The sequence below is a fragment of the Prunus dulcis genome, chromosome 8 (assembly GCF_902201215.1).
Source record: "Prunus dulcis chromosome 8, ALMONDv2, whole genome shotgun sequence".
Lineage (NCBI taxonomy): Eukaryota > Viridiplantae > Streptophyta > Magnoliopsida > Rosales > Rosaceae > Prunus > Prunus dulcis.
In genome coordinates this window covers 11295075-11318356 of record NC_047657.1, presented here as the reverse complement: position 1 = coordinate 11318356, position 23282 = coordinate 11295075, and the positions used below count along the sequence as shown (strand labels likewise).

General features: G+C 37.1%; 6 protein-coding genes across 6 annotated transcripts; 5 read left to right on the top strand and 1 right to left on the bottom strand.

Moving 5' to 3' along the window:
* Positions 1 to 977: 977 nt before the first annotated feature.
* LOC117636904 (mitochondrial import receptor subunit TOM6 homolog) lies at positions 978 to 2997 on the top strand. Its single transcript, XM_034371629.1, has 2 exons — positions 978 to 1290; positions 2712 to 2997. The coding sequence occupies exon 1, from the start codon at positions 1106 to 1108 to the stop codon at positions 1268 to 1270; it is 165 nt and encodes a 54-aa protein (XP_034227520.1). The 5' UTR covers positions 978 to 1105; the 3' UTR covers positions 1271 to 1290; positions 2712 to 2997.
* Positions 2998 to 6204: 3207 nt separating this feature from the next.
* Positions 6205 to 7948, top strand: LOC117636903 (CASP-like protein 5C1). The gene is made up of 3 exons (XM_034371628.1): positions 6205 to 6789; positions 7293 to 7425; positions 7510 to 7948. Exons 1-3 carry the CDS (start codon positions 6659 to 6661, stop codon positions 7702 to 7704), a joined length of 459 nt encoding a protein of 152 aa, XP_034227519.1. The 5' UTR covers positions 6205 to 6658; the 3' UTR covers positions 7705 to 7948.
* A 2-nt stretch (positions 7949 to 7950) lies between these two features.
* LOC117636902 (pentatricopeptide repeat-containing protein At2g15980) lies at positions 7951 to 10612 on the bottom strand. The gene has a single exon (XM_034371627.1). It carries the CDS (start codon positions 10610 to 10612, stop codon positions 9137 to 9139), a length of 1476 nt encoding a protein of 491 aa, XP_034227518.1. The 3' UTR covers positions 7951 to 9136.
* Positions 10613 to 12727: 2115 nt separating this feature from the next.
* On the top strand, positions 12728 to 15335 carry LOC117637553. Its single transcript, XM_034372461.1, has 2 exons — positions 12728 to 13563; positions 15231 to 15335. Exon 1 carries the CDS (start codon positions 12795 to 12797, stop codon positions 13521 to 13523), a length of 729 nt encoding a protein of 242 aa, XP_034228352.1. The 5' UTR covers positions 12728 to 12794; the 3' UTR covers positions 13524 to 13563; positions 15231 to 15335.
* Positions 15312 to 15846, top strand: LOC117637554. Its single transcript, XM_034372462.1, has one exon. It carries the CDS (start codon positions 15338 to 15340, stop codon positions 15764 to 15766), a length of 429 nt encoding a protein of 142 aa, XP_034228353.1. The 5' UTR covers positions 15312 to 15337; the 3' UTR covers positions 15767 to 15846.
* Positions 15847 to 21870: 6024 nt separating this feature from the next.
* On the top strand, positions 21871 to 22308 carry LOC117638466. The gene has a single exon (XM_034373589.1). It carries the CDS (start codon positions 21871 to 21873, stop codon positions 22306 to 22308), a length of 438 nt encoding a protein of 145 aa, XP_034229480.1.
* The last annotated feature ends 974 nt before the right edge of the window (positions 22309 to 23282 follow it).

Below are 23282 nucleotides of genomic sequence, written 5' to 3'. Positions count from 1 at the left end.
TAGTTAAATATTAATTAAGGTTTGGATTATTACATACTATATGTACAATGTTGATTGCTTGCCAGCAAGGAGGTTTTGCTCGTGTCATGGTGGAATCCGACTTTCTAACCGCCATCCAAATGGTGAACAAAGAAAGGCTAGTGGATGCGGAGGTCGACGGGTTGATTTTCAATATACATGCTATGACTCTCCAAAAGGCGATTTTTATTCATGCCCCTCGCAGCTGTAATAAAGCTGTTCATGAGGTTGCATCTTTTGTACGTACATGGTGGTATCTATTATTGGGATTTTGTTCCTCCCGAATGACTGTTTAATAATATTAGCTCTTGTCACTCCTCTCCTCGACAGCCCCTCCTCCCCCACTCCTCTCCTCGACAGCCCCCTCCTCCCCCACCCTAAAACTCCTCTCTCTCTCTCTCTCTCTCTCTCTCTCTCTCTCTCTCTCTCTCTCTCTCTCTGTGAGAGGCGAAACTCCGCAAATGCCAAGTGGGATTTTACCAGCATAAAGAAAAAAGGAAAACGACATGATTGCTAGGTTTTAATGTTAACCATTCTGAGCATAGAGAAAAAAGGAGAAAGATATTAGGGGAGGCGAGAGATCATAAGCTTGATTTTGTCTTATTTATTTAAATTAGTTTTAAATTAGTTAATTTTTTTAATTATAGAGACTTGACTTAGCGGAAATTTTAACGGAATTACGCATAGATGGTAAATTATTACACTTTATAAAGGTTAGGTGGTTATAATGAAAATTAAAAGTTGAGGTGGTAATATCGCACATGTCTAAAAGTTTAGATAATATTTATGCAGATTTCTTTATATATTTTTTAAAGTTATTAAAAATCGATTTTTGTAAATTTTGTATATTCGTTTTCTACAAGCTAACTTGGTTTCCTATCAAAGATATCACACACGTGCGAAGTTAAAGAACCCCTGGCCGCACGTGTGCTGCACGCTATATTCATCCTTTTGATTTGAAGCCGACAAACCCCAAAATACAAAATCGCGGAGCAAGAACAACACAACTAGGGTTTTAGGTTTCTCAACGTCAGGCTCTGTTTCGCATAAATTTTGTAGGACGAGAAAGAGCTTCAGATAAATCAAAATGTTTCCGGGAATGTTCATGAAAAAGCCAGACAAGGCAGAGGCTCTGAAGCAGCTGCGAAGCCATGTGGCCATGTTTGGGGCTTGGGTCGTTGCGATCCGGGCCGCCCCCTACGTTCTTCACTTCCTCTGCGGTGAAAAGGATGAGCTGAAGCTTGAATTTTGATACCCATCTCATTATATGAGGTAGTTTTGGATACCATCTTGCTTTTATTTTCTGGGTTTTGTTAATTGATTTTGTTGGTGGGTTTTCAATATCTGCAATTTGTTGCTAATTTTTAGAAATTTCTGAATTGAATATTGGTGTGAGATTCAGAACTCATAACTGTCAACTCGCCAACAATAACAAGGTTGTTTTAATTTAGAAGTAGTATCTTTTTTTGTGGGCAATGGCATTATGTTTGAAACAGAAGAGAAAGAAAATCAAGAATGATGAGTAATTGCTTTATGTAATTGATGTATTTGTAGTTGGCTTTGAGATGTCTGATAGCAGTGATTGTTGATTGGAATTGCTAGTATCATCTGGAAACCTCCACGCTATTACAAACAATATAATCTTCTCTTTTTTGTTTGTTTTAATTTTGACGCCACTGATCGCTACTATACCATGCTATAAGTGGCATGTGCTGATCTAGTTATAAAGAAACTCTATTAGGAGAGAGATTTATGGTGTAGTGAAGTTAGTGATCAATGGCGTCAACAATGTCCCCTAGGTGAAGAGCAGGTTGTATGAACAAGAAAAGTTACTTTTGGATCAATATCGTTTAAAAATAGTGTTCTTCTGTAAGTAGCAAGTTGACACATGCATTGCATTGCACGACTTACAACATAGTAAAGTCGAGACTTGCTGAATGGTTCACCCCTATGTGTGAACTGTATCTTAAACAAAGAAATTCATGAATCCTTTTTTATCCAGATCGGTTTATGGCTTTCTATTACTTAGCTTTTGTGAGTGTTTTTAGTTGTCTTTGCTTTGCTTTGGTTTTTTGAGTATGCGTTAATATTTATCAAGTCCATGATTTAATAAGAAGAGTAGGAAGCCAAATTTTGCAGCTTGCATTGGCACTAAAAGATTATATACAAATTCCAATTGAAAGGATTGAAGTGTAACTATGTAGGTAACCCGAGGATTTTAGAATTTGAGTTTTGTTGGGAGGACAATATGTGATTACATAATGAAATAGGCAGTTTTCATTGCATTAGATTCTTTTGGGACATGAGTATTTTGAATCACTTACATAGACAATAGCTGTATATCTTAGATTCTAGCATCTCTTGATCCACTTTGACTTCTATCGCTCTACTTTTTCTTGATGTTGGAAGTTCCATTTTATGGCTGAAGATTGAATGCCATTCTGGTGATGCCTGTCTCTAGACTAGTTCTCCATAAATGTGAGGTTATGTTTGAGTTAAGAGTGGTGGTTGTGTGAGTCACTACTTAAAAGCTATTATCTCACTAGCTTCTGATTATTCATGGTTTAACGATGATACCATTTGAATCTTGTGGTTTCCTGGATGACAAAGTAACTGATATGATTTGAATCTTCAACCTTCTAATAATAATCAATATCTGCAATTGATCCCTCATATTTTCTTTGATTGTGCAGCAAGGCTTTGGGAGCGGAGGAGTTCATCTCAGATGAAGAAGAATTATTTAGAGCTTCTATTTAGTTTATTTTTGACTTTCTTGGAAAAATGTATGACCTTGCATTAATGTGTTATGATGCTATAGGCCTTCATGTTATTGGATAAGAGATGACTTCTGTTCATTTTAATGAGTTCATTATGGTTTGATAGGCAATAGCGTCTCATTAAATGCACTTTTGTCTTAGTATTGGTACCATAAGACACTCGATTTTAATGCAAAGGTGACTACTCTACCATTATAATTTATATGTATGCATCACACTTGAAGTTCAAATCTGCCGATCATCTCTGTGCGTGTGTGTTTTTTTTTTTTTTTTTCCCGGGGGATATATATAAATAATTTTATTATTCAAAAAATGGGGCTGAAAAAGGCCATTGATACAAACTGCAAAGCGGGAACTAGGGCTAAGCCCAAATCTGCTCATTATCTGTTGTATTATTAATTTTTTTGGGTATATGAATGATTTTTATGAAGGCAGAGGCCAAACAAGCCAGAAGGCCAGCTACCAAAAAGTATTATAAAAGGCAAGAACCAAGTCTAGTGACCATGCACAATTATGGAGCTGACATGAGCAATTCTTGGCAGGCCAGATGTTTGAATGATTCTAGGATGCCATTTGAGTGTAATGGAAGTTGGGTTCCAGTTGCAATACCGAAGAGATGTGGTTCCTCCATCCCTACCCTAGTTCATAGCTTAATAGGTGCTTCTTCGGAAAGAGAAAAAAAAAGACTATAAATGTCAAATGCTTTTGGTTATCTGAAAGCGCTTTTATTTATTCCAAAAACACCGTAAAAGAAGCTCGTAATTATTTATAATGTCATTTTCTTATTCTAATTTTAGGCAACTAACCATGTCAATTTCCATCACTATCTAACCACATAAAATATTCACGTTACAAGTTAACTACAAATTGTGTCAAATATGAATGCAACATTAGCATCAGAATCAGAGAATAAACAACTTTGCATCTTTGAACATCATTCCCACAAGTCACAATGCAAGAAATTCACCTCCCAAAACCATGGTGGGAAATTGCCATGTTTCATCTCCTGAAATTCCCACTATCGTTGGGCAAACTGAGGTTATGACACGTGGTAAATCCATAACCCCTCCTAAAGCAATGGTTCACCTTTCTCTTCTGGTCATCTAGTGTATTATTTAGCTTATTGACCAACATTTTCAATTGTTTCATGTCTAATCTGCAGAGTGCTTGGCCCCAGAGAAAGCCGTCCCAAAAGCCCCTCCGTCAAGTTGCCCCTACTTCTTATGACAAAAAGATCAACCAAAAAACGAAACATATTAATGAAGAAGCATATTGAGTGGGGCTTTAGTGAAAAATACATTATATGGTGAACGTGAATCCCACATAGTAGGTAAAACTTGTTTCTGTCCACATCCCGTCCTCCTATATTCCTTTTCTTTTTGCTACTCACCCTCTTTAGTCTTTAATATTTTTTCTCTACATTACACTTCCATTGCTTTCTAATATTCTTTCATTAATTTTGTTCTTTTTTTGTTCTTTTCTTTCTTTTTCCTATTCTACCTTTATTCTATATTATATTTTTTTACTTCACTTATATATATTTATATTTATACTTAATTTAGCGGCAACTTTAACGGAACAGACCAAATTGACTAACAATCTTAAACACATGGATCAAATTGGTCAAATTGAAAACATATGTAAATTGGCGAAAGTGATAAAACACAGAGATCATTTTGATATTTGAGCCAAAGAAATTATATAAAAGTAAAGTAAAAAGAAATTAATGTATGACAATAATAGAATAGAAAAGAAAAAGAACGAAAAGAAAAATATTGATTAAAAAATATTATAAAGTAAAAAGAAGTATAAGTAGAGAAAAGAAAATTAGGATAATCAGCTCTCAAAAATTATGTTAACACTTGTGAATGATTATAAGTCTTTAATTTATTGAAAAACTCACATACACTAATGACTCACAATCATCATGATACACGTGTCGACGGTTGATTCTAACACTGCTATTTGAGGCAACCGGTTTTCTTGACAGAAGTTTTAGATGGCAGCCAGTTTTGACTATTGATATATCATGAACAGCTTTTAGAAACAGAGAATTTTGATGGCTATCTCTACATCACACTCAAGCATCTACTAAACTGTTTCAAAACCTCATAGTGTATATCTTGAGTAAGAATTTCTATTTAATGGGAAAACAATTCAATTATTGGCATGTTTATTAATTCGTAATTGAATTAAGAGGGATTGAATTGAGAAAGAGTTGGATTGATGAGAATTAGATTCTGAATTTCTATTAATATTGTTTACTAAATCATATGAATTGAGGGGAGTTAAATTCCTGATTCCTATTGAAATTGTTTACTAAATCATATGAAATTATGGTATAAGTAGTACTAATTATCAAAATGTCGTTGTTATTGGGTTAAAGTAGTTGGCAAATTTGAAATTTTATTTAGTTATATACTCATTTTTAACACTAAAACTATAAATTAGCCCTATACCATTTAATTTCTATAAACAAACCCAAATATAACAGCTGACCTTATTGAATTTAATTTTGATTATTAAATTACTTTAATGCCCTATTGAGTGTTTTGGGCCTTTTTATGAGGTTTTGTGGTTGAGTTGGTTTTAAGAAATAAATAGCAGTTTTGTAATTTAAAAGAAGTTAAAAGCCTTTTTGTTATGTTGTAAATAAATTTTATGTGTATTTCTAAAGTCCATTTCATATAAGTTTTTTTATAATTTGAGCTCCTATATTTAGTATAATAGTGTATTTCCCTTTTAAAAATTGTGTGAGGATATAATGGGTAAAAAAAATAAATTCCTAATGGGTTAGTTCTCTCAGAATTAGAATATCACCTCCCATCCAAGAATTGAATTCCTCTAAAATCACGAATTTAATTCCTAATTTTGTGTGAGTCCCACTTACTTTTTAATTTCATAATGTGAAGTAAACGCATGAATCTTCCATAGATGAAATTCAATTCCTAATAAGAATTCCAATTTCTGATTAATAAACACACTATAATTGTAATTAATTTGTACTCTTCATATATAATAGTAAAGTCGTCTGGCTTACAAAATGCCTTCATACGAACACAATTTATTTTAAAGAACTTTCCTATTAAGATAGACGATAATATACTAAATTCACATATACTATATAACAGTCCCGATCTCTTGAACCACATGGGTCCAAGAGACTGTGGTCACACACCGTTTGATATAACATCCAACGATTTAAAAAAATATTTTAAAAGGAATGCAATAGTGAGTGAACCGTTGAATTTACATTCAACGGTGAGTGACAATAAATCTTTTAAACCTCTATAATCCAAAAGATCGAAAATATACTATACAAATGCTGGAATTCGAATCCAAAATCTTTTATACAAACGCATATTAGAATCAGCTTCTCCTCTCCACCTCGTGAACCTCCCGAGTAAAAAAGCAGCTTACAGCTGACTCTACAATTGTAGCCCCAACTGTCTCTCCAACCGACTATGCCCTGCCACCAGAGAAAAGTGAGGCCGAGTGTCAAAGTCCAACATAATTAAAGCGACACCATGGTCCATAATTATTCAATCACCATTTAATAACAAATCCAAACTCTCCACCTGAAAATTTGCCCATATACTATACACTACTGTGTGCGCCCAATGGAGATCAAGGCCAACATTTTCTAAAGCTTTGAGGTTTTTTTCTTTTTCGAGAATTTAGATATTCACATAGAGAAAAGAGAAGGGGGCCTAGAGAAATTGTTGGGTTTGATCTGTCACAGATCATATAGCTGTTCTCATCATCATTCAAAGAAATTGATCTTGATAACAAGTTTGTGGTTGGAATGGTTGAGAATTGAAGGGCTAAGATGAACCTTCACAAGGTAGACATGCAACAAGGCCATGGATGAGGTACCTGGCTCTGTAGGGACCAGTGCCAGCTTCTCTTTGAGATTGGGTCAGGCCATCTTTTCCTCTGCTTCCCTTCTCTTCATGTCTCTAGGGGTTGAGTTCTACAGCTACACTGCTTTCTGGTAAGCTTTTAATTGTTTCATGTTACTTGTTTTAGGGTCTCTCCTCTTTGGACTTTTAGATTCAGAATTTGGTTGGAACTGGTGGAACCAAAAATAGTTCCATTATTTGACTGATTGATTGATTTGGTTTCATGAATGATAAATGTAAAATGGCAGTTGCTTATAGATTGGTTACCTTCTCACTCAATTTTAAGATCCCTTACTTTTCCTGATCCTGATTCTGAAATTGAACAATCTTTGGTTACACTTTAGCCAACTCTGTAGGGAAATGCATTCATTGGAAATTGGAATCACTGCTATGATATCAAGCAGCTCTGTGGCCATATACAAATAATTTTGTTTGGTGAATGTTAAATTTGTTTGATGGGCAAATGTTTTACAATCCAGAAAAATAGAAACCCAGTAAATCAATGAATACTTGCCCTCTTATAATCCTGTGTTTTCTCTTAATCTTGAATAACTCAGTGCACAACATTTAATCTTCTTCCCTTTTTATATTGCAGCTACCTGGTAACAATCATGGGTCTGGTTATACCATGGAGTTTCACATTGGCAATGGTGGATGGCTACTCTGTTCTTGTTAAATGTCCTCTTCGAAAGCCCGGAATTCTGCTGATCATTGTTGTTGGAGATTGGGTAAGCAATAAGCACAATTCTGATAGAGGTACACTCACTCATGCCAACAATTGTGTGTGATAGATTCAACATTTTTCTCAACAGGTATTATCAATTCTCACTCTAGCTGCAGCATGCTCAACAGCGAGCGTCGTGGACGTCCTGCTCCATGCGAACGGTCCGTATTGCCCTCCAAAGTTTTGCAGCAGGTACAAAATATCTGCTGCTATGGCGTTCATGTCATGGTTCCTGTCTTTGGCTTCATCTCTGTTCAATCTTTGGTTACTTCCGTCCTTATGATTCTCATATGAATATAAGCTCGTCTTCGACTTCTGCAGAAATTTGTGATACATATTCAATATAAGCTCGTCTTCGACTTCTCATATGAATATAAGCTCGCATTCAATATTATTCAAAATCATAGGCTTGAACATCAGCAATTGTAAATCATGAATGAAGTTTTATTCCTTGATGAAAGTTCCGCCCTTTGATGATCAATCATTTTCACTGCAAGAGCAAAGCCTTGAACATTTCTGACAACTTAGAAACATAAATTAACTAATGGATTTATGATATTTCCAACCTGACAAGTGTTAAGATCAACATACACCCTGATAATGAGAGGTGGTCATTGTATAAAGCTTGTTAAAAGCTGAATACATGCCATACAGATTGATAGTTTACAAGTCAATAGTGCTTTACTTCATCGCGTGTGCCCAGTACATGTTGTATGCTTCTGTTCTGGCACGAAAAAAGGTTTATATTGCTTCAAATCATAGATTACAAGTATACAAAGGAGCTCAAGTGTAGTTGATATTGTTAACTGAACCAAACTCCACACACCCACAATTGAACCCATCTGCATCTGCGTATGAGAAACAGAGGTAGCGCCATAGGGATCCAATCCAACTGACCTGCCTTTGCTTTTCCACTAACTTTAAGTTTTGCTGTATCTATGGCAATCCTTCATGTCTTTGGGTGTTGAGTTCATGTCTTGGGATCTTCTCTTCATGTCTTTGGGTTTTGAGTTCTACAGCTACACTGCTGTATCTATGGCAATCCTTAGGATCTTGCTCGACTAGATATAACTTTAGCAACTCTTTCTCTTATAAGATCGTTTGGGGGATTCATTAGGATCTTGGTTTCACCGTCAATACTTCCCATTATCATTCTAGCAAACTACAAGACATCTGAGAGAGCACATCTTTTTGGAATAAATGTGGCCATTCTTGACAAGAGGCAAGGTGCCTCCCACTCATGGCATAAAGTTGCGACCCGTGCTCTTGAAGGGAGAGAATCTGTGGAAACCCTTCAAGGCGATATTCATTGCCTCTCGGCAATATCTTGTCCTTCATTGAAATCTTCTGCTGTTGGTCCATCGTCCGAAAACAGATTCACTGCAAACCTCCCCTTGTTTGTCTCACTCCACATCCATCTTTCTGGGTACAACTTCGGCAGTGTACTTTCTATATGTTTTGAACTGTGCCTGTATAAAAAGTGGTTTGCTTGCACTTGGACATTGGACAAACCACCTTACTTAACTACATATGAAACATAAATCTAAGATGCCACTTTCAGGTCGTCTGCCCAAGTTCAAAAGAACAAACTTCAAGTTTCAATGAAGTTCTGAACCACGCTGTTAAAAGGTGCAGCAACTCAGATATCAGAAGGGACAATGGCAAGTCTTCTAATTTCCAGAGTGGGGCTCATTCATTTGACAAACAAAAATAACCTAATTCCCATTCCGAGTATCCAACATTTCATTGCTCAACCTTTCTGCTACTTCCTTGTTTCCTTGTTTCATATAGCCACTGATAAATGCACTATAGATCTCAGAATTGGGTTTAAACCCTTTTCCCACCATCTCAGCCTGAAGCTTAAGTGCTTCTTCCAACTTCTCCTCCTCACACAACCCTCTTATCAGAAACTCATAACTCTTCTCTGTTGGACAAAAACCAAAATGTATCACTGCACCTCTCATAACCTCAAAAGCTTCTAAAACCTGACTTTCATCGCACAGCCCTCGAATCAACGAATCCATTGTTGAACCCTCAGGCCTAAAATCTTTCCTAAGCATATCCTTATACAAGAGCATTGCTGCATCAAGGTTTCCCATTTCACAGTACCCAGTAATAAGATGCTCATAAGTGGCATCGGTACTCTCTATTCCACTCAACCCCATTTCTTTGGAAAACTCTTCAGCCATTTCAATCTCTCCAACTCTGCAAAACCCACCAATCATAGTGTTGTAAGCAACAACATCAGGTTCCAGGCCCTTAGCTCTCATTTCTTCCCACACCTTCTCTGCTTCATTCATTTTCTCTTGCTCACAATAAGCTGCCATCAAAATACTATAACTATAACCATTAGGACAGCAATTCAAATCCGCCATTTGGTCCCAAATCTCCTTCAGCTTCTCCACCAGACCATCCTGATAAAAACCCAACATCAATGCATTGAAAGTTTCCACATTGGGGCTAATCCTAGCAACCCTTTTCACATTATGCTCTAAAACTTCACAATCCAATCCAAATATCTCCCTATAAATCTCATAACCAGCATACGCACCTCGACGCTGCGAAAGAAGCCGAATCAAAGCATTGCAGGTGCTCAATCCCGGGCTAATCCGGCGAGATAACAACATTCTCACTATCTGGATTGCGGGGTCGATTTTCTTTGACTCCAAACAAGCTTTGATCAGCAAATCAAACACAAAAGGTGCCGATTCACATTGCCTGTAGGTCTTCACGAGACTCTCAAACACTTTCAAAGGCTCAGATTCATGGCTACCAATACTCTCAGACTCAGAGACCCGAATGGCGGTTCGAATAAGGTCGTAAGCTTGGGACCTCAGGCGGCCCCGAGCGAGGATGTGGATGATGGTGGAGTGGGATTGGAGGTTGTGGTTGCAGAGGGACTTGTGCTGGGTCCAGAGGAAGAAGCGGAGGGCAAGACGGGGATTGTTTTTTATGTGGAGGGCAATCTGGGAAAAGTCATTTGAGTCGAAGCCGTTGGGGTAGAGGGAGCGGAGGTAGCTCCAGCGAGTCTTGGAGCGGAGGTTGGTTAGGATGGAGACGACGTCTGAGATTAGGGGGTTGGTCTGAGATGGAGTTTGATCTGACGGTGGGGAGGAAGAGAAGTGGGAGACGGAGAGGGGCCTGGGTTTTGTTGCTGGGAAAAGATTGCGTTTGAGGATTTGAAAAGCCATAAAAACCAGAGACGATACAGAGAGTGGAGAAGAAGTAGAAGAAATATGTGGGCAGTGTCAAAGGCCCATCATAGATTTGCACAAAGAGGCCCATTGAACAATTGAACAATTGCATGGGCTTCCAGGTGGGTTTTGTTGAAGGAGAGATTTTCAGATTGGAAAACATATGTAAAAAAGTCAACAAAATTTGTGTCCATCAATTTACATGTTAAAGTATTGGGGATAGAAGAAGTCATGAATCGGATAATTTAGAAATAGGAGAATTAAGGAATTAAATCAACTACGAATTTAAACACACAGACCGAATGATGCTTTGATTTCTTATATGTTAGTAAATGCACGGGAAGTTAAAAATCAAAATAATTTAAATACCCATGTATCAGTAATAGTAAATACATCATAAGTAAGAATTGAAATAATTCCGACACACATTTCTGATAAGCAAGCATGTTATTAGTGTACCAAAAGAGGGAAGATGGATGTATCAAGACATGGACGTTAAAGATGAGAAGAACTCAAGAAAGAATCACATTCATATTCATTGTTCTCTTGCAAGTACAACACTTGAAGCCACTGGATATATGTATATGGCTAAACAATTACGACATAGACTACTGCAGCCGCACTTATATATATGGAATATTCCAGATGTTTCATTCTTACCAAAATAAATAAAAACAAAAAGTACAAGAAGAAAAAAAGAAGAAAAAGCTAACTATAGCATCAAATTATTGGTTAACCAGAATTATTTGATTCCAATTCTTGTTCATGTTAGTCAATTTTCAGTGCTATGACTGGATGGGTGCGGTCAACCCACCCACACCAACCAATCACATTTTGACACCATGAAATTCATGGGCTCTTTGGTCATAGAACTCATTTGTGGTGCATGCTGATGATGGCTTCTAATTAAAATTCCTTTTTAATTTTATTTGATGAATATTGATTGATTGAGAATCAGTTCTTTATGGACAATCATGGGGTAATAGGTAGGTAGTTAAAGATACAAATGGATAACATGCATGCCAAGCAATTCTCAAATACAAGCAATTGAGACTTGTCAGGTTAAAAGTAAAGATATCTAAAAGGAGAGGGAATTGGTTCCCCCACGTCATGCAATCTTCCTTGGAAGAAAAATATACCAAGCAAGCTTAATTATTATTATTAATTTTTTTTTAATGCAGAGTCATTAATTATTTAATTCCTTGTTATCTTTCGTGATGTGTGGGATAGAATTCTGTAAGTTATCCATTGCTAAGGATTTGATGATTTTGTTGATACGAAAGAGCTTTTGGAGTAAAGGTTTATTAGGGTTTTGAATACATAATGGTTGTGCTTTGAATATAATTCTAGTTAGATTGAAAGAAAAAGAAAATTATAAAAAGTTTTTAGATGCCAAATTCGTTCTATATTTTACGAAATTCTAAAGTTTATGAGAAGTCCTTGATTCCTCTAGTAAATTAATCATTTCTTAATCCTTTCTAACGTACTTAAAATATTCTTAACATATATCCGAGCTAAAAATAGTTGTAAATTCTAGAGCTATTGAAAATTAAACTAATTTGGTCTTCTGGAGATTTAAAATCCGAGTTTAATTAAGAATAATTCGCAGCAAATTTTTCGAGTAATATCCAAAATTTCAATAACAATTAAGTATAAAAATGTTCGGATGAAATTTATTGCATGTTTCTTTGCACGTGATCATACTACCGTAGTATTCTATAATATGCATCCTTCTATAAATGTAAGGAATTCAGAGTCACTAATTGTCAAATAATACATAGGGGACGATAATTAATTGAATAATATATTTATTTTCCTTTCATTTTCCACTTTTCACTTTTACGCACTTCCCTTTAGAATTTTGTATACGTAATTTACTAGAGGAGAGGACAAAAGGATATAATATAAAGTGAAAAATTCGTATATATTCTCATTTGACAAGACCTAAATCATGTTCTTTATGTCTGCCCTTTCGCCTCTAGACTCGGTGATTCTCATGCACACTCAAGAACTCCCACCATCCCAAAGCATAATTCCCTCCAATTGCTTCAATGACAAGCTAACATAAGTATTAATTAACACACAATCACAATTGAACACCCTCTCCCTTTATATATTTCCCGTTTAATTTCTTTACTACAAGTCACAAAAAATTTCAGCTTATAGCTATCCAAAAGCCATGAAATACAATGAGATATCCCACTTCAGCCACCCCCAACACAAGCTCAAGTTTGAGTACACAGAAATCCCATTCAAGTGTGACGGATGCAAGGAGGTAGGCATAGGCTCGCGCTACAAGTGCGCCATGTGCGATTTCGATCTCCACATGCATTGTGCCATGCCTTCCCCTTCTATCTTCCATCCTTTCTACACCAAGTGCTCTTTTCAATTCTTCTCGAGGCCACCGGGGAATAATCCTCGTTTTTGCAATGCATGTGAGAAAGATATTACCGGATTCACATACCACTGCACGTCCTGTGGGTTCGACCTTCACCCGTGTTGCGCGAAGCTCCCCATGGTGCTCAACGACGGGGAGGTCAAGCTCTATCTGTATCGGAAGGTGAGCAGCTCTTGTCATAAATGTGGGCGTAAAGGGCGTAGTTGGAGTTATAGGTCAAAATGTAAGAAGTATAATTTGCATGTGGCATGTGTTAAGGAAATGCTTGTGGAAACTTGGCATGAGTTTTTGGGGTCACATGGGAATAAAAATACCACTAGGAGATTGGAGATGACTAGAATTCCTAGCCTTAAAAATACGCTCCAAACTCATCATCATAAGAGCAAAGGTAAAGTGAAGAAGTGCTGTGAGATAGCTGGATTGGCTGTGCAATTTGTGATATCAGCTGTGTTGGGTGATCCAACGACTCTGATTGCTGGGGTGATTGGGTCGTTAATGTCGCGAGCCTGATGAGTGGTTGATGATGGGTTCAGAAGATGTTGGATAAAAGGTACTCCATGATCCTGTAATGTTAATAAATTGTAGTACACTTTACTTGCAACTTTATGTTTGTAAAAATTGAAAATGTAGGGATAAAGGTTCCTTTTGTACATATTGAACTTGATTAACCAATGATAAATTGTGATCTCTATTGTAGATATAAGGTTACAGCTAGTTGATGAAGGTAGTATGCTCATCCATTCGCTTTTGAATTCGAATTTTTCTGCCCTCGTAAATTAGAGTAATTTAAAAAATTCGTCTTGTTAAAAGAAAAAACATGATCTCAATTCGATGGGTCAGAATATATTAGGTAGTTACACAAATATTTTCAACATACAACTAAGTTAGTTTATTTTATTTATTTTTTGATGTAAAGACTTTCTTCAATGTTCGACCGAAAAAAAAAAGACTTTCTTCAATGAGATTTGAACTTATGACCTCCTTCACATCTTCGCATAATTAAGGGTCTATTTGGAACTATTTTTAGAGTTGTTAAAAACTATTTCAGAAAACCAAAACCAAAAACGTTTCCGACAATATTTAGTAGAATTTTTTTAAAAGAGCTTTTTGAATTATGCTTGAGGGAGAGAGGAAGCACTTCCAAATGTTTTTTTTTCTTTTCAAGAAAGACACGTTATGGCCCTCTTGATACCCCAAGCTTTTGAAAGAAACATTATGTCCTTGGGCCTATTCCTTGGACAATATGTCAGCCTCACTCTCACATTTACATTTACGCGGTTTGGGCACACCCACCCACCACCCCCAAAATAGTATTATGGCAGAATTGTCTATTTTTGAACAGTCCAATGTCATTTAAGTAAAAGTCAGTCAAATTTGAAATTGTTTAACCATTGATTTGATGTTCATATTCATTTTTTTATATTCAAATTCATTTCTGTATTTATGAAATGACAATTGTGTACCAAATATCTTTTAAACTTTTACCACAAAGGATCCCTTTCAAGAGAAAGTTGCAAACTAAATGATTCAGATCTTATTGTAAACTGAATGATCCCTTTAACAATGTTGCCCTTACTTTTTATCTTTCAAAAACAGAAATTGGAGTTTATACTTTCAGGTTTCTGATTATAGAATATTACAGTAGTACTGGCACGTGGTACATTTTATACACATGTTATAATATAAATGGATATTTATTGATATTATTTCCTAAAATAGAAAAAAATAAACTCTATTATTCACCCATATTATAACAGGTATATAAGATGTACCACATAACTATATTATCGTAGTATTTTATAATTTCTCATAGCAGTGCATGTCTTGCAGTTGTAGCTAAATTCCCAATTAATAGACACTTCTAGTGTGCTACAAATAATTCATATCACTCATCAATTTTCTTATTAAGTCACTTCTCTGAACCAATTGAAACATGTTTTAGTTATGTTCACAATTAAATTACACCAAAATGCCAAATCCAAAACAAGAAAACGGCGACCGATTCCAAGTTGAAACAAAAGTTAAGAAAAATACATTAAAATACATGTTCCATCACTTCATCGTTAATTAAGCAATTAATTATTCGATTAAATCAACAAAAACAAACGCGTAAATCTTCCTTTAATTAACCCCTCCAAAGTCCCCAGCCAAATTGAAACCATTAACTAATGGGCATTTGCAGCTCACGCGACTCAGCCTCTGTGTCTGTTGTCACAGCCAAGGTGATTCTCCAGGACGGGCAGCTTCAAGAATTCTCAAACCCAGTTAAGGTCTCGCACGTGCTTCAAAAGAGTCCCACGTGCTTCATATGCGACTCCGACGACATGGATTTTGGAGGCTTTGTTAGGGCCGTGAATGGGGACGAAGAGCTTCAGCTCGGTCAGCTTTATTTTGTGTTGCCGTTGAGCTGGCTGAGCAGGCCACTTCGAGCCGAGCAGATGGCTGCTTTGGCAGTTAGGGCAAGCTTGGCACTTGGAAATACGAGGCGGAGGAAGCGATGTTTTGGGTGTGGACGTAAAAGAGTCAATCAAGTTGTGTTTACTAATAAGAAGAAGGATGAGCCTAGCCGGATGGTGGCCATGGGCAGTTATGGTGGCGGCCAGAGCGTCGCTAGAAGTGGAGAAGTTGTGAGGAAAAGGAGAGGGAGAGGCCGCGGGCGGCGTGGTCATGGGGGTGGTAATGGAGGAGGTGGTGGCTTTGTGACAAGGTTGAGTGTGATTTTGGAGGATGATGACATGATGGAGGGGGCATGATATGATTGTGTTGTTTATTGGAAATGTACTTTATATATTAATCAGTTCCTTGGTTATGTTCGTTTTTTCACATGGACATAGAGGATTTGATTTGGATTGAATCAAATTAAATTTTAATCAGAATTTGATCACCTTTTTTTGGGTAGATTGATCACATTTTTGTTTTCAAGGGATTAAGTTTTTGTTCTTGTTGTAATGGCTGGCATTGACAGTAACGTTCTGGGATAGATTTCCAAAGCGTAAAGTACTCATGGCGTAATAGAAGTGCTGAAGGCAGCTAAGAAACTTAAAATAGAAACTTCAAAATTTGTTGGATCTGTGTAATGACCCCAAATCAAAAGATCTAATGAGAAAAACATTACAAGTTTACGACATGCAATCGAAGTTTTGAGGAGAAAAAAAGCTGTATTTAATTGATAAAGAATAGATTACAAAACAATCACCGCATGCTCTATGATATCACGCGGGTCTTGAAATCAAGATGATGCATTATCAAGAATTAAGGCAAAATGAGTTAGTCTATGAACCACATCATCAGTTTTCCGAAAAACATGACTAAAAGGAGTACCCAAAAATTAAGACAATAGGCTCTAGTACTATTTGATGTTTTTATTTTATTTTATTTTAGGATTGGAGGGTTTGAAATGTGAAACATGCTGGGAAAATGTGTCAAGTAGAGTTTTTATTGTAGCATTGTTGTCAAATAAGTTTATTATATCAATATTATCTCCATATGTTGATAATATCTTATTATATAATCTTAATATGACATAAATAAAGTATAAATATTTGACCGATACTTTTGATTTGCTACACTAATATAATCCTATTTGACAAAAATTCTACACTAATAATGACAGGACCCGATCCTAATTCCACTTTGGAATTCAAACCAAGCCCTGTACGTGTCCGACATCGGGCAACTGTCGGGCACAAATGACCATTTTACCCTTCTTGCTACAATTACTATTAAAATTTTCTTTGGACTCCTGCCGAAAATTCGGCAGAGTCTCCCCTGTATTTTGACCAAACCCAAATTTTTCAACCTGTCAAACAATCAAATAATTCTACACCAACTACCAGAATTGAATAACCAAGTATTCACCAGCTCCAGTTTTCCACTAAAACTAGATATCAGAGCATTTTCTAAAGTTTACAAGGTTCCAAGGGTTTTTCTACAAAACTCTACCTCTTTTGGTGGCGCGGAAGCTATGAATGGCCCGGTGGTGGAATCCCTCGCACTTCTATGGCCTGGGGGCGAAAAACAGGTTGAAAATGTGAGTGGACAAAAATAATGTTCTTGAAAACAATTTATAACCATAATAACCCCCATTTAAAAATAAGTAAGGATATAAATCAATGGTTTGTCTGTATTTCGTATAACTGAACAAATATATATAAAGATATAAATGCGCGAATATTAAAGAAACTGGTATAAAATAACTGAAAATCATAACTGGATAAAATAACTCAAAATCCTTTGAAACTACCACCTATTTGTACCCCTGTCATATCCGTCAATTCCCCTGGCAAGTCTCGGACGTCACGCAATCTACCCGAGCCGCAAACTGGCGAAATCAGGGGACTATGATCAGCTTGATCCGCCGGCAGGTCTCGCTGACACCAAGTCGACTCGAGCCGCTCTGGCAGGATGTAGGGGACCGCAGTCAGCCTGATCCGCAATCCTGGCAGGTCTCGGGGACACAGAGTCAGCCGAGCCGCAATCCTGGCAGGTCTCGGGATACCAAGTCTGCCGAGCCGCAAATCCTGGCACTCACGGTCCGAGCGTCCCTGAAACTCGTGAGGCAAAGTCAAGTGCACTAACGTAACTGAAATCAGACTGGATGTCCGTAGACATCGGTCCGACTGTGGGTAATCACCAAATGAAAAGGCGGGTACATGGTGGTTCTAAACAACTATTTTTAAGAAAAACTTGATAAGTCTCTGTAATCTGATAAATCTGCGGTAAGCTGCCTTTTCTGTGTCACAAGTCTCAAATTTACTGCTCAACTGAGTAATATAAAAATAAGGATGTTTTATGCTACATTTTATGCTCGGAAAACATGTAATAACACTTATGCAAGATCAGATAATGAAATTTATTCCGATAAACTCCTTTATAAAAACTTATTTATATAAAATCAATATAAAATCACTTATGAAATCTTATTTATAGAAATCATCTATATAACTTATTTATATAAAAGCATTTATGAAAGAAAGTCCACTCACTGGTGGTCCGAGCTAGTTGAACCCTTCGAAGGTCCCTCCTGTGGGTCGATCGGACCTCTGGTGTCTGATTAACCATGAATATTAAATTAATAATCTGCTGAATAAAAAGAATTTAAATTAAACACCTTGCCCCCGGCTCCTAAAATTACGTGCACTCGTTTCAAGTTACTCCTATGCCCACCTTAGCTTTTTAGATAGTTAGAACGGTCTCAAGAGATCCGAAGCCTCACTAAGCGATAAGCTGCCAGATAGGCCGATCCGGGACCCCGTGAGTCCACGGTCTCCGATGGCCAATCTGGGCTTCTCTGAAGGTTCCTTACAGAGAAGGAACCATGTCCCCCGAATTTGGTCCGAAACGGACGATCGGATTGGCCAAAATCGCGTTATCGCTTTAAATTCAAACCTTAGCCCCAGGGTTAGCGATTTCGGAGTATCCGGGGCTCCGATTCGCAATCCGTCGAATCCTACACGATCCTGAAATCGTGTAGACCGACATATCCAAAATTCAGTGCGATCCAACTATTTAACTACACTGCACCCAAGGATCGCGCGATATGAAAAATCCGTTCGGGCCTCAAACAGACTCCGAATCGAGATCCGCAAAATCCTACGCGCTCGTGACGACACGAGGATCTCAAAACTGTCTAGAGTCACTTCACCACCCTCGTCCACGCGCTGCCTCACGCGCGGGCAGATTCGGGTGTCCAAAGCGATTTCGGGTGGTCGAAAAATTTCGGACATACCCCAAAAAGTGACCGGAAACAGTAGATCACGGCAGCCGAAGTTTCGGCCAAATTTCAAGTCGAAAATCGAATGTGTTAGAGCTAAAATCGATCGAAACCCATACATCCAACAGCTAGAACACGAAAAATAGCTGAGAAACCATACCTAACTCGATTGATTTGGTGGAGAATTGAAGGAGAAAAACGTGCTGGAAGTTTGAACTGGAAATTGGCAAACAATGGCAGATTCCGGCTAGTTTCCGGCGTCCCCGCGGCTGAGGTTGGTCGGAGAAGAACGGCGGGTGAGTGGCGGAGCTATTGGGACCAACGGCGGAGATGGAGACGGCCTGTGGTGGCCGCTGTCTCGATCGGAAGGGAGAGAGGTCACTGGAGTCGCGCGGGAGGGAGAGAGAGAAAGGAGAGAGAAAGCTGACGGGAGAGAGGAGAGAGAAGAGATAAAAATCTGACTTTTTGACCAAATTATCATTTTGCCCTTTGCAGTATTTTGATCGTATCTTCTTCGTTACAACTCCGATTCGGGTATACTCCGTGTCTACGGACTCCTTTCGCCGTGCTCTACACAACGGCGCAAGCGGAATTCCCAAATTATTTCTCGATCAAAAAGTCAACTTTTTCCCTATTAAATAATGCGATGGCAAAATTGTCTTTTCGCCAGAAGATATTATTCATACTTTTAGATATTTTGTTATTTTCTTAATATTTTGTTTTGGGTTATTACAAATAATCCTATTTGAAAGCTTTTCCCAAACATCTTCCACTGGTCCAATATAAATACTCGCTAATTAACCTGTAAATCTTTGTGACTCAAAAGGTGGGACATAAGATATGCATGGGACTCATATTGTAATACTATGACCCATCGACGTGAGAGAGATGAAAAAACATTGAAAAAAACAATAATTTGTTTTCTAATAAGGTCATTAAATAAGATTTGTAATTATGACCTATCTTAGTCATTCGATCATATATATAAATTGACAACTAAACACTGTGTTGATAAAAGTAAGAGACATGTCAATCGTGAATATTTTTTTCTAATTTATCGTATGAGAGATTCTTACACAACTTAACTTATAGGTACACTTCGTTGAAATATTTGAAGAACTAAATTTTATGAAGAGATATATCTGTGTTTTGAATTGTAAAGGAGCCATTGATCCTCCAGGAAAGGTTATGGGTTCGAGTCCTAACATTTATGTAGTGTGTGTGAGTTTAGTATGTTATCGCCTCTTTTTAATTATTAATATTAGTCAAGATGAAACCAAAACAAAAAATAATAATTTGAAGATGAATCCAAGGGCTAGCTTTGGCAAGTTGGTGGTTTGAGACACGCTTTTGGTAGCTCTAGAATTCTAGTCGTGGTTGCAATGAAAAGAATTACGAATAAATGGCACATCGATTGATGAGTTGCAGAAGAATGAGAGAAGCAGCCAAAGGAGAAACGACATTAGCATGAAGCTCCCAAATAATTCTACATCTTTTGGGTTCCAAAAGTAAAAAGAACGTGAAAGAATCATTTGAAAAAGAAAAAACACGCACACAATCAATCCAGAAGGCCAAACAAGGACTAGTTATTTGTTATAGTCTCCGTTTTGACCTTGACGCTTCCTGGGAAAAGAAACCGTACACCAACGGTCTGCGGTCTACCAACGGCAACGCAAAAATACCGTGTCAACGATTACGACCGCAAAACAATATGAATTTGAATCCAATTAATTATTTAATTAATTATATGTTAATACAAATTAATTAATTAATTAAATATGGGCATATGCTTTATCCTAATCTGAAGCCTTGTAGATGCCAACCTGGCTTTTAAAAAAAATATATTTTCTTGTACCCTAAACAACACTCATGTTTTTCATTATACAATTCTCTAAATTCTTTGTAATATGGTAATCTGCAAGTACTCTTTTTATATTGAGGATAATATATATATTTTTTTTCCATGTAAACATGGTTTTAGTATCAGTGGCGGAGCTAGAAGTTAATCTATTTGGGGGCCACTACCATAAATGCAAGATTATATAGAGCTATATTTTAACTAATATTGTAGTTGATGCATAAGAAAGAATTGGGTTTTCATGGAGTTTGGGGGGGCTCTGGCCATGGCAGGCCTACATGTAGCTCCGCCCCTGTTTAGTATTGCAACATAACATGTTGGATATTTGACAAAATATACCGCACTTTTGCCACTTTATAAATATTTTTAGATACGCGGATCTTTGGAGTTATGATTTTTGGTTGCTATAAGGATCTAATTTTCTGTCACATCCGCTTTTAATCTCCATAATATGATTATGGTTATGAAAGCAATAGGAGCTCTCGGGTTTAATTAATCTGTTAAAACATCAGAATATTTCTGGTTGATCCTGTTATGAAACATAGAATATCAACATCAACGACAATTGCCGCCATCAAGGGAAGCCAATAGGCTTAAGGTTGAGTTTGTCGAAAGGCTTAAGGTTGAGTTAGACATTGACAGATCTGGTAATTAGCCTTGCTCCAGACATTTACTAGCTAGTCATACAAACTAGTGGTACACAATAGTGATGACTATTCTAGAAGATTTTTCTGTTGGATTTGGTGGTTCTAAAATTATTAGGATATGCGCCCCACATACTGTTTCATTATAGATTATGTATATAGAGAAAAATTATTTGTAATTTAAGACGAGTTGTAAATTCAAACATACATTACAGATACGAAACACATAAACATATTACTTACGAGTAATTGCATTTATTGAAATTTAATTATTACTCTGTTTTTTTTATTCATAATAATTTATCTATAAGAGACTTGTACTTGACTCGACGAGATAATACAAAGCATAAAGTAATAATGTCAGGCTGAACCCCATATATTTTCAAACACATCCCACTCTCTTCCCCATCCCCTACGCGGTTTAACTAATTATAGCATTGATGTTGGGTCAACCTTGGCTCCACATCTATGCTTCTATCTTCCTCTATAAATAACAACCCTCTCTTCCGCCCAACACAGTGTCCTTAATTTCCTTTAAATTCATTCTCTCTCTATAAAAATAAGCACAACCCTCTTCCCCGTATTAGTTCCCCACACAAACAAAACAGTCTCTCTCTCTCTCTCTCTCTCTCTCTCTCTCTCATGGGTAACATTTGTGCATCTTCTCAATTCATAAGTGAGGGTGCAAAGCTCATAAGGCCATCCACAACCAAGATCGTTCAATTGGATGGGGGGCTGCAAGAGCTTAGGCGCCCAGTTGTATCAAGCCACATCCTCTCCCAAAACCCCAACTGCTTCCTCTGCGCCTCAGAGTCCATGTACGTAGGCTCGTGTGCTCCTCAAGTTCCTAAAGATGAAGAGCTCCAGCTGGGTCAAATCTACTTCCTCATGCCACTTTCTCAGTCACAGTCGCCATTGTCTCTCCAAGACTTGTGTTCTCTGGCCATCAAGGCCAGCGCAGCCCTAGCCAACCATTCAAAGGCAGCACATCTTGTTTCATCAAAAAGGTCACCGACTGGCATTGACATGGTTGGCATGAGCTCCAAGGAGGGGCGAGGCAACCAAAGAATTGAGCTCTGATTTTAATTTGCAGCCAATAGAAGTGCATATTGCCACATAGTAGATAGCTAGGCATGTATCTTTGGACTTTTAGCCGTTGTTTTTAGAGAATGATGAGAAAACAAGAGAGTCTATAAAGCCCAAGAATATCACAAGAGATTATTATATTTTGTAACAAAACAAAATGTAGAAAGCGAACTTCTTATTCTTGGCACTTTTCTTGTTCTGTTTATACTTTGACAGTGCTATATGTAGCTCCTTGCTATTACTTAGTTATGAAAGACCCCTTTCTCTAGATAACAACTATATTGTGATATTGCGCATTTGATTTCAATTATGAGTGTCGCATTTCTAGATGAGACTTGTAAAATACAATATGATGTACTATTGTCCAATTAAATAAGCCAACAATCTCAATATTTATGAGTTCACCAAACGCTGGCCAAGACATTTGTCCAATTTAATTGAAATATATCAGTCGTCCAATCCAAGTGACCAACTGTGAATGTCTGGAAGTTGACATTAACTGTTTTTGTTCTTCGTATTTATTGAAAGATATAAAGACCACCCTTTACATACTAGAATATGTAGTAATCCTATTAAGTGAATTACTTTTATGTATTCCCTAAACTAATGTACTTTGCGTCCTTTTTAAAAGTTTACAAAGTATGGGAAAATTTCAGTGCTAATTAAGGTATTACTATTGTCTTCACTCAATTTTTGTTCTGCTCATTCTTTGAACCAAAGAAAATACTTTATACAAAAATGTATGGAGGCCAAACAAGCAAATACTCAATTAAATTCAAGAAAAAATTTGGAGAAAAAAAAAAGCATCTACAATTTTGAGTAATGTGGAGGCCAAGTAACCAAGGGCGGAACTACGTTTGGGTTAGGATGGGCTCCAACCTAGTACTGTGTTTAGAGAACAGGCTTAAGGGGCTTCATTATACAAGCCAAATCTATTAAATAAAAAATCAGCACATCATCTATGTAGA

What these genes read in the sequence shown, in the direction of transcription:
- LOC117636902 (XM_034371627.1), bottom strand. Translation starts at nt 10,612, where the DNA reads ATGGCTTTTCAAATCCTCAAACGCAATCTTTTCCCAGCAACAAAACCC.
- LOC117637554 (XM_034372462.1), top strand. Translation starts at nt 15,338, where the DNA reads ATGGATTTTGGAGGCTTTGTTAGGGCCGTGAATGGGGACGAAGAGCTT.
- LOC117636903 (XM_034371628.1), top strand. Translation starts at nt 6,659, where the DNA reads ATGGATGAGGTACCTGGCTCTGTAGGGACCAGTGCCAGCTTCTCTTTG. An exon ending in TACAGCTACACTGCTTTCTG is followed by an intron (nt 6,790 to 7,292) that starts GTAAGCTTTTAA and finishes TTTATATTGCAG; the next exon opens with CTACCTGGTAACAATCATGG. An exon ending in TCATTGTTGTTGGAGATTGG is followed by an intron (nt 7,426 to 7,509) that starts GTAAGCAATAAG and finishes TTTTCTCAACAG; the next exon opens with GTATTATCAATTCTCACTCT.
- LOC117638466 (XM_034373589.1), top strand. Translation starts at nt 21,871, where the DNA reads ATGGGTAACATTTGTGCATCTTCTCAATTCATAAGTGAGGGTGCAAAG.
- LOC117636904 (XM_034371629.1), top strand. Translation starts at nt 1,106, where the DNA reads ATGTTTCCGGGAATGTTCATGAAAAAGCCAGACAAGGCAGAGGCTCTG.
- LOC117637553 (XM_034372461.1), top strand. Translation starts at nt 12,795, where the DNA reads ATGAAATACAATGAGATATCCCACTTCAGCCACCCCCAACACAAGCTC.